General features: G+C 47.6%; 1 protein-coding gene across 1 annotated transcript in view; it reads right to left on the bottom strand.

Annotated features, from left to right (window-relative positions):
* nlrc3 (NLR family, CARD domain containing 3) overlaps positions 1 to 13,715 on the bottom strand; it is a 55,542-nt gene extending 41,827 nt beyond the window's left edge. The window contains exons 1-3 of the mRNA XM_070900866.1: positions 13,689 to 13,715; positions 8,822 to 9,082; positions 5,922 to 7,668 (exon numbers count right to left, since the gene is read on the bottom strand). Coding sequence (XP_070756967.1) covers positions 5,922 to 7,668; positions 8,822 to 9,082; positions 13,689 to 13,695 — 2,015 coding nt within the window. The 5' untranslated portion in view covers positions 13,696 to 13,715. The remainder of the gene's footprint in view (positions 1 to 5,921; positions 7,669 to 8,821; positions 9,083 to 13,688) is intronic.
* Positions 13,716 to 19,443: the final 5,728 nt, after the last annotated feature.

Genomic DNA, 19,443 nt, shown 5'->3' with positions numbered 1-19,443 from the left:
AAATATGATTTCCCTTTCATAAAACCATACTGACTCTGGCTAATCATGTTATGATTTTCTAAGAGCCCTTAACGATGGATTCCAGCATTTTCCCCACCACTGATGTTAGGCTAACTGGCCTGTAGTTCCCTCTTTTCTCTCTCCCTCCTTTCTTGAATAACGGAATTGTTACCTTCTAATCCACTGGGACCCTTCTAGAATCTAGGGAATTTTGGAAGATCAAATCCAATACATCCACTATCTCTGCATCCACCTCTTTTAAGACCCTAGGATGTCGGTCGTCAGGCCCAGAGGATTTGTCGGCTTTTAGTTCCATTAGTTTCTCTAGTACTTTTTCTCTACTTATATTAATTACATGAAGTTCCTCATCCTTATTAGACCCTTGGTTCCCCACCATTTTAGGGATGCGTTTTGCATCTTCTACTATGAAGACATATACAAAATATTTGTTTAATGTTTCTGCCTTTTCCTTATTCCCCATAATAATTTCTCCTGTCTCAGCCTCTAAGGGACCAATGTTTACTTTTGCTATTCTCTTCCTTTTCATATACTTGTAGAAACTCTTACAGTCTGTTTCTATATTTCTTGCTAGTTTTATCTCATTCTATTTTTCCCTTACCAATATTTTGGTCATCCTTTGCTGGTTTCTGAAACTCTCTCAATCCTCAGGCTTACTACTATTATTCGCAACATTATAAGCTTCTTCTTTCAATCTAATGCTATCCTTAACTTCTTTAGTTAGCTACGGATGGATCACTTTTCCTATAGAATTTTTGTTGCTCAATGGAATGTATTTTTGTTGAGAATTATAAAATATTTGTTTAAATGCTAACCACTGCTTACCTACTGCCATATCTTTTAATCTATTTTTCCAATCTACCTTAGCCAGCTCACCCTTCATACCTATGTAATTGGCTTTATTTAAGTTTCAGACTTTAATTTTGGACTGAGGCAAGTCACTCTCAAACGTAAGCTGAAATGCGCTATATTATGATCACTCTGCCCCGGAGGATCGCTTACTATGCGATTACTAATTAACTCTATCTCATTACACAATACAAGATCAAAAATAGCCTGTTCCCTAGTTGATCCCATGACGTATTGTTCTAGGAAACTGTCCCGAATGCATTCCATGAACTCGTCCTCCAGACTACATTTGCCAATTTGATTTGTCCAGTTTATATGAAGATTCAAGTCCTCACGATTATTGCATTACCTTTATTACAAGCTCCTATGATTTCTTGATTAATATTCTGTCCAATGGTATAGCTCCAGTTAGGGTGACTATACACAATTCCCACCAGTGTTATCTGCCCCATGTTATTTCTTACCTCCACCCATACTGATTCTACTTCCTGAGCTTCCGAGCCAAGATTCCTTTCTCTTTACTGTCCTTATATCATCCTTTATTATCAGGGCTAGTCCCTCTCCTTTACCATTCTGCCTATCTTTTCAAAATGTCAAGTACTCTGGAACATTTAGTTCCCAACTTTGGTCACTTTAGAATTATAGAAATTTACAGCACGGAAGGAGGCCATTTTGGTCCATCGTGTCCGCGCCGGCCGACAAAGAGCTACCCAGCCTAATCCCACTTTCCAGCTTTTGGTCCATAGCCCTGAGGGTTACGACACTTCAAGTGCACATCCACGTACTTTGGGTAAATGTGGTGAGGGTTTCTGCCTCTACCACCCTTTCGGGCAGTGAGTTCCAGACCCCCAACACCCTCTGGATGAAAAAAAATCCCCTCAAATCCCCTCTAAACCTCTTACCAATTACTTTAAATCTATGCCCCCTGGTTGTTGACCCCTCTGCTAAGGGAAATAAGTCCTTCCTATTAACTATATTTAGGCCCCTCATAATTTTATACGTCTCAATAAGGTCTCCCCTCAGCCTCCACTGTTCCAAAGAAAACAAACCTAGCCTTTCTAATCGTTTCTCATGGCTAAAATCCTCCAGTTCAGGCAACATCTTCATAAATCTCCTCTGTACCCTCTCTAGTGCAATCACATCTTGTGGTGACCAGAACTGCACATAGTACTCTAGCTGTGGCCTAATCAGTGTTTTATACAGTTCACGTATAATCTCACTGCTCTTATATTCTATGCCTCGGCTAATAAAGGCAAGTATTCCGTTTGCCTTCTTAACCACCTTATCTACCTGGTCTTCTACCTTCAGGGATTTGTGGACATGCACTCCAAAGTCCCTTTGTTCCTCTGCACTTTTCAGTGTCCTACCATTTAATGTGTATTCCCTTGCCTTGTTAGCCCTCTCCAAATGCATTACCTCACACTTCTCCAGATTGAATTCCATTTGTTACGGTTCTGCCCACCTGACCAGTCCATTGATATCTTCCTGCAGTCCGCAGCTTTCTTCTTCATTATCAACCACACAACCAATTTTAATATCATCTGCAAACTTCTCAATCATACTCCCTACGTTCAGGTCTAAATCACTGATATATACTACAAAAAGTAAGGGGTACTGAGCCCTGCTGGACCCCATTGGAAACAGCCTCCAGTCACAAAAACACTCATCAATCATTACCCTTTGCTTCCTGCCTCTGAGCCAATTTTGGATCCAACTTGCCATTTTGCCTTGGATCCTACGGGTTTTTATGTTCGTGACCAGTCTACCATGTGGGACATTATCAAAAGCTTTGCTAAAATCAATATACACTACATCGTACACGCTGCCCTCATCGACCCTCTTTGTTACCTCCTCAAAAAATTCAATCAAGTTAGTCAAACACGACCTTCCCTTAACAAATCCATGCTGACTGTCCTTGATTATTTTGTGTCTTTCTAAATGAAGATTTATCCTGTCCCTCAGGAGTTTTTCCAATAATTTTCCCACCACTGAGGTTAGGCTGACTGGCCTGTAATTTCTCCCTTTTTAAACAAAGGTACAATGTTAGCAGTCCTCCAGTCCTCTGGCACCACACCTGTAGCCAGAGAGGATTAGAAAATGATGGTTAGAGCCTCTGCTATTTCCTCTTTTGCTTCTCTTAACAGCCTGGGATACATTTCATCTGGGCCTGGGGATTTAATCACTTTCAAAACTATTAAACCCCTTAATACTTCCTCTGTTATGTTTATTTCATCTTGCAACCACATCTCTGTAAAGATCAAACCCATTTATCTCTCTTTGTGCCATTAGTTTGTCTATCTTGTTATGAATGCATGCATTCAGATAAATAGCCTTTAATTTTTTTTAACCATTATTCTCTGCTTTGACCTTCCATTAAACTCCCTGTCCCTTCCTGTCACACTCTGCTTATTTTTACCCAAATCGCTACACCAACACCAATAATGCAGCACTCCTTCAGTCCAACACCAACAATGCAGCACTCCCTTAGTCCAACACCTCCAGCAATGCAGCACTCTATCAGTACAACAGCAACAATGCAGCACTCCCTCACTCCATCTATGCAGCACTCCCTCAGTCCAACACCTCCAACAATGCAGCAAATTCTCAGCCCAACACCTCCAACAATGCAGCACTCCCTCAGTACAACATTGCAGTACTTCCCCAGTCCAACACCAACAATGCAGCGTTCTCTCAGTCCAACAATGCAGCACTCCCTCAGTCCGACACCAACAATGCAGCACTCCCTCAGTCCAACAACAATGCAGCACTCCCTCAGTACACCAACAATGCAGCATTCCCACAGTACAACTCCAACAATGCAGCACCCCTACCGTACACCTCCAACAATGCAGCACTTCCGCAGTACACCTCCAACAATGCAGCACTCCCGAAATACAACAACTCCAACAATGCAGCACTCCCACAGTGCAACACCAACAATGTAGTACTCCCGCAGTACATCAACAATGCAGCACTCCTCAGTACAGCACCAACAATGCAGCACTCCCTCACTTCAACACCAACAATACAGCACCCTCTCAGTAGAGGACCTCCAAGAATGCAGCACTCCCTTGGTCTTTAGTGCCGAAGGATCGACCCTTGATCCCCTGCTGTTCCTCATCATCATCTGACATGGGGACAGTTACTGCATGTTTGCCGATGACATTCAGCTCTATTTCTCCACCTGTGCTCTCAGACTGCCTGATTAACATCAAAACGGATGAATCCTCCGGTTGAATAACAGGAACTCTGGAACTATCACTTTAAGCCCCCAGCCATTGACCCTGCTCCCTTGCTACTGATGACAGCCCCCTCTTCAGCCTTTCACTCTGAGGGACCGGACTGGACTAAACTTTGATGTCCTGTTCGACCCAGAGCCCAGGTTCAACCCACATCCTCTCCCTGCCCTTCACCAAGATTGCTTATTTCCATTTGTATAATATTGCCCACCTGCCTCCCCAACCTCAGTTACTCTTTCACTGAAGCCCCTAGACATGCTTTGTAACCTTCAGACTCAATTATCACACGTCTTCTCTCTGTCCTCCCACCCTCCATAAACTCCAGCTGCCCATACTGTGTTCCGTGCAATCACCCGCTCACCCACCTCCTCGCTGACCTACACTGGCTCCCTATCCACCAACACATTAAACCCTCGTCCTCCAATCCTTTCATAGTCACCCCATCCTGTGCCAGCAAGCTCCTCCAGCACTATACTCAACGCCCTCCAGTGATGCTGTTATTATCTGATGGCGAGTAATTCCACAACAGCCCACAAACTAAAACAGGCTTTCAGCATGTGGTATATCCTACAGGTTATTACACAGACAGCAAGCTGTTAAACTGGGCCTCATCACATTACCATGGCTGGAGGCAATGCTTTGGACTGATACATTCTTCTAAACATTCTTCATAGAATCAAACAGATATAGAAAAGTCAATTTTGCACATCAATTAGTCTCATCCCCCCGCTCTTTCCCCACTGCCCTGCAATATTTTTCCCTTTAAATATTTATCCAATTCCCTTTTCAATGTTACTATTGAATCTGCTTCCACCACCCTTTCAGGCAGCGCATTCCAGATCACAGCAACTCGCTGCGTAAAATGTTTTTCCTAATGTCGCCTCTGTTTCTTTTGCCAATCACCTTAAATTTGTGTCTTCTGGTTACTGACCCTCCTGCCAGTGGAAACAGTTTATCAAAATCAAAATCCCTCCTAATCTTGAACACCCCTATTAAATCTCGTCCTAACCATCTCTGCTCTAATGAGTCACCAAGACACTCGATGGGAGTCTCACAGTCAGAGTATCTCTTGTTCTAGTTCTGTGTGTCCCAGGGGGTGTGGAGCTGTACCCACACCCCCTGGTCTGTGAGTGCAGCCCATTGTGCGACTGGGAATCATACAGGAAGGGTGTGGGGGGGGCAGGTTCCAGCCTCGAGGGAGGGGGGGGGTTCCCAGCCTCGAGGTAGAGGAAGGGGTCCCAGCCTTGAATGGAGGGAGGGGTTCCAGCCTTGAGGGGAGGGAGGGGAGGGGTCCCAGCTCGAGGGGGCAGCGGAGGGGTCTCAGCCTGAAGGATGGGAGTGGGCCCAGCCTCAAGGAAGGGGAGAGGTCCCAGCCTCGGGGGGAGGAGTCCCAGCCTCAGGAGGGGGGGGGCAGTCTTGGGTGGGGGGTGCGGGAGGTCCCAGCCTCAAGGGGGGGGTGTGGTCTCAACCGGGAAGGGGAGGGGGGGGGAAGGCCCCAGCCTTGGGGGAGGTCCCAACCTCGAGGGGGGGGTGTCCCAGCCTCGAGGGGGAGGAGAGCTCTCAGCCTCGAGGGGGAGGGTGGTCCCAGCCTCGAGGGGGGAGGGTGTCCCAGCCTCGAGCGGGGGGGGGGGGGGGGGGCGGGGAGAAAGAGGTGGGGATGGATGCGGGGAGGGGCGGTCCCAGCCTCAATTCCCTGCTGGGCTAGGGCGGACCTCAGCCGCTGGCTCCAGTTCCCCGACACTTTTAGTTGGGGTGCAACAACGCCTGAACCCATGGAGTTCGGACACACACACACACACACAAAAGGACGAGTACCTGAGGTTGTGGCAGTACAGAAGGCGGGGGAGCAAGCTCTTGAAGATGTTGTAGCTCAGGCAGTTGGAGAGGTTGGTCTCTTCCATGCACTCCTCGGAGACCTGCAGGAGGTAGGCCAGGGCGGAGCAGTTGATGGGGGTCAGCCGGCCGGCCAGGCTCCCGCTCCGCAGCGCGTCGGCCACGCCTTTGGCGATCTCGGTGTGCTGCAGCTCGTGCAGGCAGTGCACCACATTGACGGTTCTGGAGGAGATGACGTAGTCGGTGTTGAGGCAGCACTGCAGGTGGTGCACCACGGACGCCCGGTAGCTATTGTGCTCGTCTTTGGTCAGCAGCAGGCCCTGCAGCAGGCGGTTCACTTCAGGCGACAGCAGGCCGGAGAGGAAGCGTACAAATATGTCCAGGTGGCCGTCCTCCGACTGCAGCGACTTGCTGACCGCATTCTTAAAATGATTGTGGAAGCCGATCTTGGGCCACGACACGGCGCTCTCGGTGAAGAGGTCAAAGATGGCCCTTTTGGCCGCCGTGTAATAGTAAGTGGCGGCCAGGTACTCCTGCAGGGTGATGTGTGTGAAGTAGTACACGGTACAGATATTGGAGTCATCCTTGGCGAAGATCCGAGTGCACAAGCTTCCCTGTAGTGATGTGAGGTCGATGCCATAGGCCTTCATGTCCTGTTCATAGAAAACAAACCTGCGTTTGATTAACCCATAAAATGCCAGCCTGCTCAGGTTAACAATCAGCTTCTTGTTGTTGCTGAAGGCTTGGTCAATCCTCAGCGCCTCCTGCTCCTTCTCCTGCCAGTCCCCGTTGAGAATCATCTTGAAGAAGTAGGTGTAGATCTCCGTCATGGTTCTGGGGAAGCTGCCGGCCTTGTGAGCGTCGTGAGTGATTGTGAGGTAGTAAGCAAGGGACAGGCCGATCATCAGGCAAAAGGCCGGCACCGAGCACATTATGTACAGCGCCTTGTGGGCCTTTATGTGCGAAAAGACCCGGGTGGCCATCGCTCGCTCTTCAAAGAGTGTTTCCAAGAAATCCTTCATCTCCCCTTCCCCGAAGCCCCTGAGCTCCGTCATTCTGTCCACAAGACCCGCGGGGATCTGGCTCGCCGCTGTGGGACGGGAGGTGATCCAGACTGTGGCCTGGGAGAAGATGTTGCCCCGTATGATGTTGGTGATCAAGTTGTCGATCTGGATGTCTTTCTTTGGGTCGGTGCATGTCTGGGAGTTTGAAAACTCCAGCGGGTACTTGAACTCGTCCAGCCCGTCGAAGATCAGCACCACCTTCGCCGTCCCGTTCAGGATGTCTTTGGTCTCGGCAATGTGGGGGAAGGTCAGCTTGACCAGTTTCTCTGCAGAGATCCTTTCAAAGGAGTTCAGCTCCCGGAACATGAAGGGGAATATGAAAGTGACATCACTGTACAGCTCGCCCTTCAGCCATTTGTACACCAAGATTTTCACCAGTGTGCTCTTCCCGATTCCGGCCACCCCGACTGTGACTGAAATGCGTGGCGGGATATTGACCTTGGAAAGGGGCAGGAAAAGCCTGTCCAGTGGAGTGTGTCTCGGGCTGTTCTTCATCCCTCTGGTGGCCTCAGTTTGCATAACGTCATGCTCCTTCTGTTGGATGTCCGTCAGCCCGTCGATCAGCAGCAGGTTGGTGCGCCCTTCCAGGGAGAGCTTGTCACAAACTTCATTCCCACTCCCGAACTTGCTCTGCAGAACTTCCATGTGCTTCTGTATCATCGGCTCTTTAAACAAGAACAGGAGAGAGAATGAAATGCGGACCCGCTGACCCACCACACAAGTAACAAACCAACCCAAGACACGTCAGCCACTATTTAGGGCAACTCCATTGATCCCACACTCAGAGGGAAAGGGTGGCAGGTTGGAGAATGGTGGAGGAAACGAGGGAGGAGGAGAGAAATAAGGGGGAAGAAGGAGCAGAGGGAAGGAGGAGGGGAAGGAAGAAAGGAGTGAGGAGGAGGACATGCCATCCAAAATGGTGCATCAAGTTTTGCTCTCTGTTCATATGATAGCTGTGATTATAATAATTTTCCATGTAAGTGATGGATAGTGATTTTTTTTTCTACTTATCATGAAAAGCGGACCAATCTATTGTTAAGTATCAGGGGCGGTATGTGATGCCAGCGGATCAATGGGATCCAGTTCCTCCAATAATGAAGTGCCCAGTTGCTGACTGAAATTCCGAATGGTACATTTAAAGGGTTTCTTTCCAAGTCCGCCAACCTCAGGCTCACAATTGGGTGAGGGATCGCAGTACTCACTCCCTGTAGAACCAGGGTCCTTGTGTCACTGCATGAAGCAGTGTCCAGGCTGCTGTGTCTGAGAGAATGCTGTCTCTTTCACTGGTCTGTCGAGCAACTAAGACTCGGTCAAGATACCCAACCAGCTCCTAGTCCACATGTCCTAAATACAGTGATTATTTCTGCCAGCGAAACAATCTTTAACTGGAAAAGATGCACTTTATTAAATGATATTGCCGCTCCTTTGATTTATAAGCTAGCTATTTGTACACGTGTTGCCTCCATTCAGTGTTCAGAACGATGCTGAGTTGGGTGTACTGCAACACCACTTTCCCATCTCCCCTCCTCCCCCTTCTCCACTTGTTCCTCTGCCATTCTCCAACCTGCCTCCCTCCTCCTGTGAGTGTGGGATGGAAGGGAATTGTCCCGATGTCCACAGGTTCAAGGCCCCCTTTTGCTGCCTTCCTAGGTTGCTGTGGAGAGGTACGGAGCTGAGGACAAGCCCTCCCAGCAGCAGGCCCCTCGGATGTGACGTGCACCGCTGGGTGCCTCAGATCAGCCTTCTAAGGCTCTGTGACCCAGGGGAGAACAGAGGGGGGAAAACAGGGACCGTTCACATTCAATAAAAACATCTTACCGTAAACAGTAATCAAAAGGTACAGCTGTGAGTTTGTGGTCTCTATAAAGGTCTGCAGTGATTCGGAGGCTGAGTTCCCTTTGCCAGCTAGAACATCGATGACTGCCTTCACTTTGTCCGATGGGCCACTCAGTTCCTGGATCTGACTGACTTCTTCATCACCGATCAGACCCTGCCTCTTCATGTAATGGATTATTGTCTCCAGAAAGGGCCCGCTGATGGACTTTACCAGCTGCTTCCGATATCTGTTGATCCAAATACCTAAAAAGCACACAAGACATGGCGAGGAATGAAGATCTGGACTCTCAGCGGCCATTTGGCAAATGAGGCTCAACAAAGTCGAGCGACCAAAGCTGGTATTATGAATCCAATGAGTCGCGTTAAAGGAAGGCCACTAACCAGTGCTCACTGACAGCGATAGAGTGAGCTTTCCCCTGAAGGCAAAAACATATGCCAAGGTGGACCAAGACCTAGCTCTGTCAAGCCCGTGTGGTGGCTGGTGTGCAACGGCCACCACATGTTAAAAAAATCCATGCACAGGCATCTTCCACCCTTGAGGATGTAGTTCGGGTCCTTCAATGAAACACCTGTGAACTCATCCATTTTTGGCGTGGAAGCAAGTCATCCTCATTTCGAGGGACCGCCTATGATAATGATGATGATGATGTCTGCCACTCACAAACCCCAGGCACCACGATGAAAGGGAAGCTATTGATGGGACACCAGCTGAAGGCAGAACGTGGAGCATAGCTTTATACATGTGCAGAATGCAGGGACAAACTGGGATAAACTCAGGTCCTTGCCCTCAAAAACCAAGAAGGGCCACATTCAGGCATTTTTTGGGGCTCTCAGTTTAGGTCAATATTCATTCCTAACTGGCATTCGCTCAAGCTCTTTTAAGTGTCAACTGTGCCAGCACTCTCCTCTGAGTTAAAAGGTCGTGCGATCAAATCCCACTCCCTTGAACACGTAATCTAGGCTGACACTTTAGTGCAGTACTGAGGGAGTGCTGCATTGCCAAAGGTGCTGTCTTTCAGATGTGATGTTAAACTGAGGCCCCATCTGCCTGACCACAAAATAATTACAGACAAGGATGACCATTCAGCCCATCTAAATGGGTGAGAGCTCAACATCCCACATTGTAGCATGAATTGTTTTTAAATGAATCCAGAGATTTTGCCTCTATTGTTCTATCTGGAGGTTTATTCCACACATTGATCACAACAACAACTTATTTTTATGTAGTGCCATTAACGTAGTAAAACGTCCCAAGGCACTTCACAGGAGCGTTATAAAACAAAATTTGACACCGCGCCTCATAAGGAGAAATGACGGCAGAAAGCGGTAGGTTTTAAGGAGCATCTTAAAGGAGGAGTGAGAGGTCGAGAGGTCACGAAGTTTAGGGAGGAAATTCCAGAGCTTAGGGCCTTGGCAGCTGAAGGTATGGCCACCGATTAAAATCAGGGATGCTCAAGAGGCCAGAATTAGAGGAGCGCAGATATCTCGGAGGGTTGTGGGGCTGGAGAAGATTACAGAGATGGGGAGGGGGCGAGGCCTGGGAGTGATTTGGAAATAAGAATGAGAATGTTTTAATCGAGGCATTGCTTAACCGGGAGCCAATGTAGGTCAGCGAGCACAGGGGTGATGGGTGAGCGGGACTTGTTGCGAGTTAGGACACATGCAGCAGAATTTTGGATCACCTCAACTTTACGTAGTGTAGAATGTGGAATCCAGCCGGGGTGCATTGGAATGCTCAAGTCTAGAGGTAACAAAGGCATGGATGAGGGTTTCAGCATCAGATGAGCTGAGGCAAGGGGCGGAGACGGGCAATGTCACGGAGGTGGAAATAGGTGGTCTTAGTGGTGGTGCGTATATGTGGTCGGTAGCTCATTTCAGAGTCAAATAGGACACCAAGGTTGCAAACAGTCTGGTTCAGCCTTTGTGTGAAGAAGAATTTCCTGATATCAATCCCAAAATGACCTTTTACCAGTTTGAACCAGTGAACCCTACTTGTCCTACTCTAACCATTTAACTTAAAGTAATATTCTGAATTGACTTATTCCATTTCCTTCACTATCTGATACATCTCTATAAGGTCACCCCTCAGATGCCCCAAGTCTTTCCCCATAACTCAGACCCCTGAACCTGGGGAATCAGGTTTGTGGCTCTTCTCTGCACTGCCTCCAGCCCTTGAAGGTCTCCCATTTCTCAACAATCAGAACCGGACTCGAGATGTGGTCTGACCAGAACCCTGTGCTGTTTAATCACGACTTCCTCTGATTTGTACTCTGTTATGCCCTGTAGTTCAATATTCCATTGGCTTCTTTCATCGCTGCTCTGCGTTGGTGCAGGTAGATCCTACGGCACTATTGGAAGAGGAGTGAGCATTCCCCCAGTGCCCTGGCCAGCATTCCCCCCTCAAACAGCCCCATAATTTAACAACAACAACTTGTATTTATATAGCACCTTTAACTTAGTAAAACGTCCCAAGGCCCTTCACAGGAGGGTTTTAAGACAAAACAAATAAATTTGACACCTAGCCACATAAGAAGAAATTACGGCAGATGTCCAAAAGCTTGGTCAAAGAGGTAGGTTTTAAGGAGAGTCCTAAAGGAGGAAAGAGAGACGGAGAGGTTTAGGGAGGGAGTTTCAGAACTTGGGGCCCAGGCAGCTGAAGGCACGGCCACCAATGGTTGAGTGATTATAATCAGGGATGCTCAAGAGGGCAGAATTTGAGGAGCGCAGACATCTCGAGAGGGTTGTGGGGCTGGAGGAGATTACAGAGATGGGGTGGGGTTGGGGGGGGGCGACATCATGGAGGGATTTGTAAACATAAGCATAAGAATTAGGAGCAGGAGTAGGCCATACGGCCCCTCGAGTCAGCTCCGCCATTTAATACGATCATGGCTGATCAGCTTCCACAGCTCTCTGAGGCAGCGAATTCCACAGATGCACAACCCTCTGAGAGACGAACTTTCTCCTCATCTCAGTTTTAAATGGGCGGCCCCTTATTCAAAGATTATGCCCTCTAGTTCTAGTCTCCCCTATCAGTGGAAACAACCTCTCTACATCCACCTTGTCAAGCCCTCTCATAATCTTATACGTTTCGATAAGATCACCTCTCATTCTTCTGAATTCCAATGAGTAGAGGTCCAATCTACTCAACCTTTCCTCATAAGTCAACCCCCTCATCTCCGGAATCAACCTAGTGAACCTTCTCTGCACTGCCTCCAAAGTAAGTATATCCTTTCATAAATATGGAAACCAAAATGCACACATTATTCCAGGTGTAGCCTCACCAATACCCTGTATAGCTGTAGCAAGACTTCCCTGCTTTTATACTCCATCCCCGTTGGCCTTCCTGATCACTTGCTGTACCTGCAAACTAACCTTTTGTGTTTCATGCACAAGTACCCCCAGGTCCCGCTGTACTGCGGCACTTTACAATCTTTCTCCATTTAAATAATAAACAAAGATGAGAGTTTTGAAATCAAGGCGTTGCTTAACCGGGAGCCAATGTCGGTTGGCGAGCGGGAATTGGTGCAAGTTAGGACATAGGCTGCCGAGTTTTGGATGACCTCAATTTTACATAGGGTAGAATGTGGGAGGCCAGCCAGGAGTGCATTGGAGCAGTAAAGTCTAGAGGTAACAAAGGCATGGATAGTGATTTCAGAGCAGATGAGCAGAGTCAGGGGCGGAGGCAGGCAATGTTACAGAGGTGGAAATAGGCGGTTTTAGTAATGCCGCAGATATGTGGCCGGAAGCTTATTTTGGATCAAATGTGACGCCTAGGTTGCGAACAGTCTGGTTCAGTCTCAGACAGATGCTAGGGAGAGGGGTGGAGTCGATGGCTAGGGAACGCAGTATGTGGCGGGGACCAAAGACAATGGCTTTGGTCTTCTCAATATTCATCTCCTTTACTGCTCGTGGGATCTTGCTGTGTACAAGTCAGCTATTGTGTTTTTCTAGATAACTGTGACTACAATTCAGGAAAGTAATAGTCATGAAGCACTTTGGGAGGCCTTGGGAATGTGGTAAATCACTGTATTGATGCAAGATCTTTCTTTCTCATTCATACTGGTCACCAGCTCTGCCATTCATTCACCTCTGGCTCACTGGATTTATACGGGTCATGCATTAGGGACAATGTTCACCCGTTACCCTGCTGACATGGACAGGCTTTGTTTGCCTTTACTGCCAGATACCTCACATCAATTTAGAACAGGTAGGTTATGTACACTCCCTGAGAACTCCTGTCCTGGCTTAGGGAGCCCCAGTATCCCCCGCACCCCTTCCCAGCCCAGCTCTCCTTGTACTAAAGACCCTGGGGGAGCAGGTGGAGGCTCCATCCCTACAAGGTCATCCCGGAATCCTCAATAGATGGCTGGTGTATCCAGGTATTAAGGAGGGGGTTCCCGGAGGACTCGTACCAAACTTACAGCTGGAATCGCCAGAAAGGCCGGGGATTCTCAGGGCAGGGAGTTCCAGGTTGGTCTCTGAGGGTCACCAATGAAACTACAGAGTCATATCATGCTACATGAGATGGAGATGAAGAAAAACTGTCATCAAACCAACAGTGAACTGAGACATTATACAGGAGCCTGCACAAACATTTATGTCTAGATAGAGTTATTGATGGACTTCACCAGGAAGAATGTTTTTGAAATGTTTCAATGATGGGATTGAACCTTATTAGAACATAAGAAATAGGAGCAGGAGTAGGCCATTTGGCCCCTCGAGCCTGCTCCACCATTCAATAAGATCATGGCTGATCTGATCTTGGCCTCAACTCCACTTCCCCGCCCGCTCTCTATAACCCTTGACTCCCTTATTGAACCTCCCACTCCAGATCTCACACCAAACGTACCTTCCATTGTCTCACAGTATTGACTGGCCTCTGCCAATGCCCTGTGACGTCATCTGTCAATCTTTGTGCTGCTGCTTCCAGTAGGAACGATGTTGACCCCTCACCTCTGCTCGTTCTCCGACACCAGCTCCAACACATACCATCCAGGAGCGGTCTTGGTCTGATACCACAATTCGCAGCCGCCCCTCAAATCACCCTTTCTCCATGCTGCTGTAAATCAAATTCATATTTTACTCAACGTTCAAAACTCAAGACATTTTGTGCAATTTGTTTGATTTTCTCCCAGTTCAGGCCTACCCATTGCTATCTCTCTCCCTCAATCACAGTGACAGCAGGACAGCTTGTGGGATCACAGCAAAGGAATGAATTGAGGGTCCGGAAGAAATACACGAGCAGAGTAACTTCACTCCAGTGTAGATTCAGGGAGACAGCTCGGCCTGATGTCCAGTACATATATCGCCGTTCCTTCATCCATCGCTGGGTCAAAATGCTGGATCTCCCTCCCTAACAGCACTGTGGGAGCACCTTCACCTCACAGACAGCAGCGGTTCAAGAATTCAGCTCACCACCACCTTCTCGAGGGCAATTATGGAAGGGCTCTACTCGGAACCCCTTCACAGCAGAGGAAATGTTACAAGGACGCCCTCAAAGCCTCCCTGATAAAGTGCAACATCCCCATTGACACCTGGGTCCCTGGCCTAAGACCGCCCTGTGTGGAGGAAGTGCATCCAGGAGGGCGCTGAGCACCTCGAGTCTCATCGCCGAGAGCATGCAGAAATCAAGCGCAGGCAGCAGAAAGAGCGTGTGGCAAAACAGTCTCACCCAGCCCTTCCCTCAATGACTATCTGTCCCATCTGTGACAGGGACTGTGGTTCTCGTATTGGACTGTTCAGGCACCTAAAGACTCATTTTTAGAGTGGAAGCAAGTCTTCCTCGATTCTGAGGGACTGCCTATGATAATGATATGGATGGGCAATAAATGCCGGCCTTGCCAGCAACTCCCGCATCCCATGAATAATAAAAAGACAAATGACTTGCATTTATATAACACCTTTCGCACACTTAGGACATCCCAAAGTGCTTGACAGCCAATGAAGCATTTTTTGAAGTGTAGTCGCTGTTGTAATGTAGAAAATGTGCAGCAAGCTCTCACAAACATCACTGTAATCATGACCAGATAGTGATGTGGGTTGAGGGATAAATATTGGCCAGGACACTGGGTACAATTCCCCAGATTTTCCTCGAATAGTGCCACGGGATCGTTTACGTTCATAGTGTGCGGGAGTTTGGCAGGGAAGGCTCTTCTGATGTGGCTGGCTTTCTATGGAATCGGTGGTAAACTGACACCAGGCACCACCAATGGGACATTGTGATAGCCACAGGCCAGTGGTCGAGATCCTGCTTGGGGACAACAGAACGATTACAAAATAAAGTACACTATATATTTTTGAGGGAACCTTGCCGGATCAAACTGTGAGTTGGTCCAAGACGCCACATCTCCAAGCACCAATCGCTCCACCATTGGTGGCCGTGCCTTCAGCTACCTGGGCTCCGGAATTCCTGCCCTAAACCTCTCCGTCTCTCTCTCCTCCTTCATGACGCTCTTAAAACCTGCCTCTTTGACCAATCTTTTGGTCGCTTGTCCAAGTATCTCTTAATGTGGCTCGGTGCCAAACTTTCTTCGATAATGCACCTGTGAAACGCCTTACTACATTAAAGGCTCTATATAAATGTAAGTTGGTGATGTTGCATCTCTTTTTCTCTTAGGCAGTCTCTCAGAGTCGAGGATGACTTGGCACCACACTAATATGAGTTCTAAATGGGGTTGTCCATGAGGGTCCTGATGTTTCAGGTCCCGAACTTCATTTTAGAGGGTGGAAGATGCCTGTGTGTGAATTATTTTAACGTGGGGTGGCCATTGCATACCGGCTACCACACAAACTTGACAGAGCAAGGTCTCGGTCCAATAGCAAGGGGAGCCAAGATGATGGAGACCAGGCTCTGCAGCATGGGCCTAGCACACAAACACACACACACACACACACACATATATACACATACACACACATATACACACAGACACACACACACATATGCACACACAGACATACACACACAACATACACACACACACATGCACACACACACAGACATACACACACAAACATACACACATACATACACACAGACACACACACACTCACATACACACATATATACACACACATATACACACTCACATACACACACAACCCTGAATCTAGAAGCCTGGGAACACTCTAACCTGCAGACTTCTCTACAACCAGTGGGCAGCCGAGTGCTGCATGCAACAAGTGAAACGTAGCCATTGTTGTTAAGTGTACCGTATGCTCGGAGTGTCCTGGGCTTGAATCATTGTTGTTATTGTGTATCTGTGAGAGAAACACGGAAAAAAAAGATAGAGGTGGAGATTGGTGATATTACCGAGGAGGGTGGAGATAGTCTAGACGATGGGCTGGATTTGGGGTTAGAAGTTTAGTTCAGGAATGAGCAGGACTGCGAGGTTGTCAGGAGGATGGTGTAAAAGCACTGCCCTGAAATTCCAGAGGTGGGGGTGCTCTCGGTCTTGGCCATAACTCTGGCCGTTTCTGCTGTTTCCCTGAGGGTTCTGCTGGTCTCCCCACTGGAGTTACAGTGCCCCGCCCCAGAATTGCAGGGCCTTTATGTCTAATCAACATTATTCAGAAGAGACAAACATTCAGGAAAAATTCACAAACAAATAACGGTTATTTTTAAACGTCAGATTCAGATTGGAAGCGTTGGCCGAATTTCACCTCCAGTCTGTGAATGTTTCAATACTTCTAAGAGGTTTGAATTAAACTCCGAGGAGGCTTGGGGTTGTGCTGCAGATTCTAATTATTATCAGTGCAAGGCCCAGATGACCTAGGTCACAACACACAAGCCGACCAAAACTCAAAGCTGTGGGATTGAAAACCATGAAACCACACTGTGTGCAGCTACATGCGAGCTGATACAGTGTCCTGCAGCTACAGTCTGGGCAGGATATCTTCACTCAGATCAGCCATTAACTCACTTCATTTCTGCACTAGTTTTTAAAACTCTGAATGTAGAATATAAAAGAAATGTTTCCCATCTCCATTTGCAAAATTCATCTTCAGTTCTCCACACTGTCCCATCAAACACTCCCAGGGCAGGTACAGCATGGGTTAGATACAGAGTAAAGCTCCCTCTACACTGTCTCATCAAACACTTCCAGGGCAGGTGCAGCACGATTAGATACAGAGTAAAGCTCCCTCTACACTGTCCCATCAAACACTCCCAGGGCAGGTACAGCACGGGTTAGATACAGAGTGAAGCTCCCTCTATACTGTCCCATCAAACACTCCCAGGACAGGTGCAGCACGGGTTAGATACAGAGTAAAGCTCCCTCTACACTGTCCCATCAAACACTTCTAGGGCAGGTCCAGCACGGGGTTAGATACAGAGTAAAGCTCCCTCTACTCTGTCCCCTCAAACACTTCCAGGGCAGGTCCAGCACGGGGTTAGATACAGAATAAAGCTCCCTCTGCACTATCCCATCAAACACTTCCAGGGCAGGTACAGCACAGGTTAGATATAGAATGAAGTTCCCTCTACACTGCACCATCATAGAAGGAAAACATTGATTCATATAGCACCTTTCACAATCTCAGGACATCTCAAAGCGCTTTACAGCCAATTAAATACTTTTGAAGTGTAGTCCCTGTTGTAATGCAGGAAGTGCTGCAGAGAAGGCCGACACACAGACATTAAAACATGTGATTTAGAGAATCTCAAGGAAATAATTGGCCACTGTCCTTCCTGACCCATCCCCCCATCTACCTACTCTATACCTGACCTGATTATCTGTCCTTTGGATTTGCCGCTTTTCCAGATATTCCTCGGCAAAAAGGCAATGCAGAGGATTGAGGGATCTATTTCTCCAGCCTATCTGTCCCTAATAACGCTGTAGTTTATATGCTAGAGCTTCAAAACTTTAAAATATGTTTTTGGGGAACACACAGACATAATGGGCCTGAAATTCCGTCCTCCCCGGGTGCGAACAGAGTGTGTATGAACCCGGCGAGGCCCCACAAAAGCTGGTTTTCAACGGGTGATGAGCATGTGCCGAAAATGGGCTTTTCCGATCTGTCAAGATCGCACGCATCTCGGCAGCAAGGACATTCGCATGGGCAAGATTGCGCTATTTGCCCATCTCTTGCCTAGCAAATATCCTTAAAACTCTTGGCCTGGTAAAAGCAGGCGCATTGCCTACTTTTACCAGCATAAGAATTTTAAAACATATTAAAAAACATATAAAAATAAAATTTAAAAACACATTTTTCTGTTAAAAACCCTGCCCACTAAGGTAAGTTAATTTTAAACCCTAATTACAAAACTTTTTTTTTTTAAATTGGAAAAATATACTTTTTTTGTAACTCATTTATTAACTTTAATTTAATATGTGATTTTTCCCCTATTTTTTATTGGTGTTTTGGTGTTGTGTGGGGGGGGTGGGGGGGGGAGGGAGGGGTGTTTCTCATTCATAAGAATGAGAACTCCTACTTATGGAGTTCCCAATATTACAAATGAGAATACTTTACTTTGATTGGCTGTCCACTGCCACATGACTCCCGCTTCTCCCAGCGCACCTGCAAGATGTGAACGTACTCCGATGCACGGGAGAGGAGGCCTCCGACCGGGATCGCTGGAGGGCGCAGCAGCAAAAGGTAGGTGTGGAACTTTTTTACTATTTTCTGGCGAGCGCCCGCGGGAAGCCCAGCACCGGGATTTCAGGCCCAATGATCCTTAAAAGGGCTATCATAGAATTCTAGAAGTTTACAGCACGGAAGGAGGCCATTTCGGCCCATCGGGTCCGCAACGGCCAACAAGAGGCTATCCTGCCTAGTCCCACTTTCCAGCTCTAGGTCCGTAGCCCTGTAGGTTACAGCACTTCACGTGCACATCCAGGTACTTTTTAAATGTGGTGAGGGTTTCTGCCTCTACCACCCTTTCAGGCAGTGAGTTCCAGACCCCCACCACCCTCTGCGTGAAGAAATTTCCCCTCAAATCCCCTCTAAACCTTCTACCAATTGTCGTTGACCCCTCTGCTAAGGGAAATAAACCCTTTCTATCCATTATATCTAGGCCCCTCATAATTTTATACACCTCAATGAGATCTCCCCTCAGCCTCCTCTGTTCCAAGGAAAACAAACCCAGCCTATCCAATCTGTCCTCATAGTTAAGATTCTCCACTCCCTGCAACATCCTTGTAAATCACCTCTATACTGTCTTCAGTGCAATCACGTCCTTCCTGTAATACAGTGACCAGAACTGCACACAGTATTCCAGCTGTTTTATGCAGTTCAAGCATAACCCCGCCCTGCTCTTATATTCTATGCCTCGGCTAATAAAGGCAAGCATTCCGGATGCCATCTTATCCACCTGACCTGCTACCTTCAGGGATCTGTGGACAAGCACTCCAAGGTCCCTTTGTTCATATACACTTCTCAATATCCTACCATTTAATGTGCATTCCCTTTCCTTGTTAGCCCTCCCCAAATGCATTACCTCACACTTCTCTGGATTAAATTCCATTTACATAGAAACATAGAAAATAGGTGCAGGAGTAGGCCATTCGGCCCTTCTAGCCTGCACCGCCATTCAATGAGTTCATGGCTGAACATGCAACTTCAGTACCCCATTCCTGCTTTCTCACCATACCCCTTGATCCCCC

Source organism: Pristiophorus japonicus, chromosome 15 (assembly GCF_044704955.1).
Source record: "Pristiophorus japonicus isolate sPriJap1 chromosome 15, sPriJap1.hap1, whole genome shotgun sequence".
Classification (NCBI taxonomy): Eukaryota; Metazoa; Chordata; class Chondrichthyes; family Pristiophoridae; genus Pristiophorus; species Pristiophorus japonicus.
This window is presented reverse-complemented; position numbering and strand designations above follow the sequence as displayed.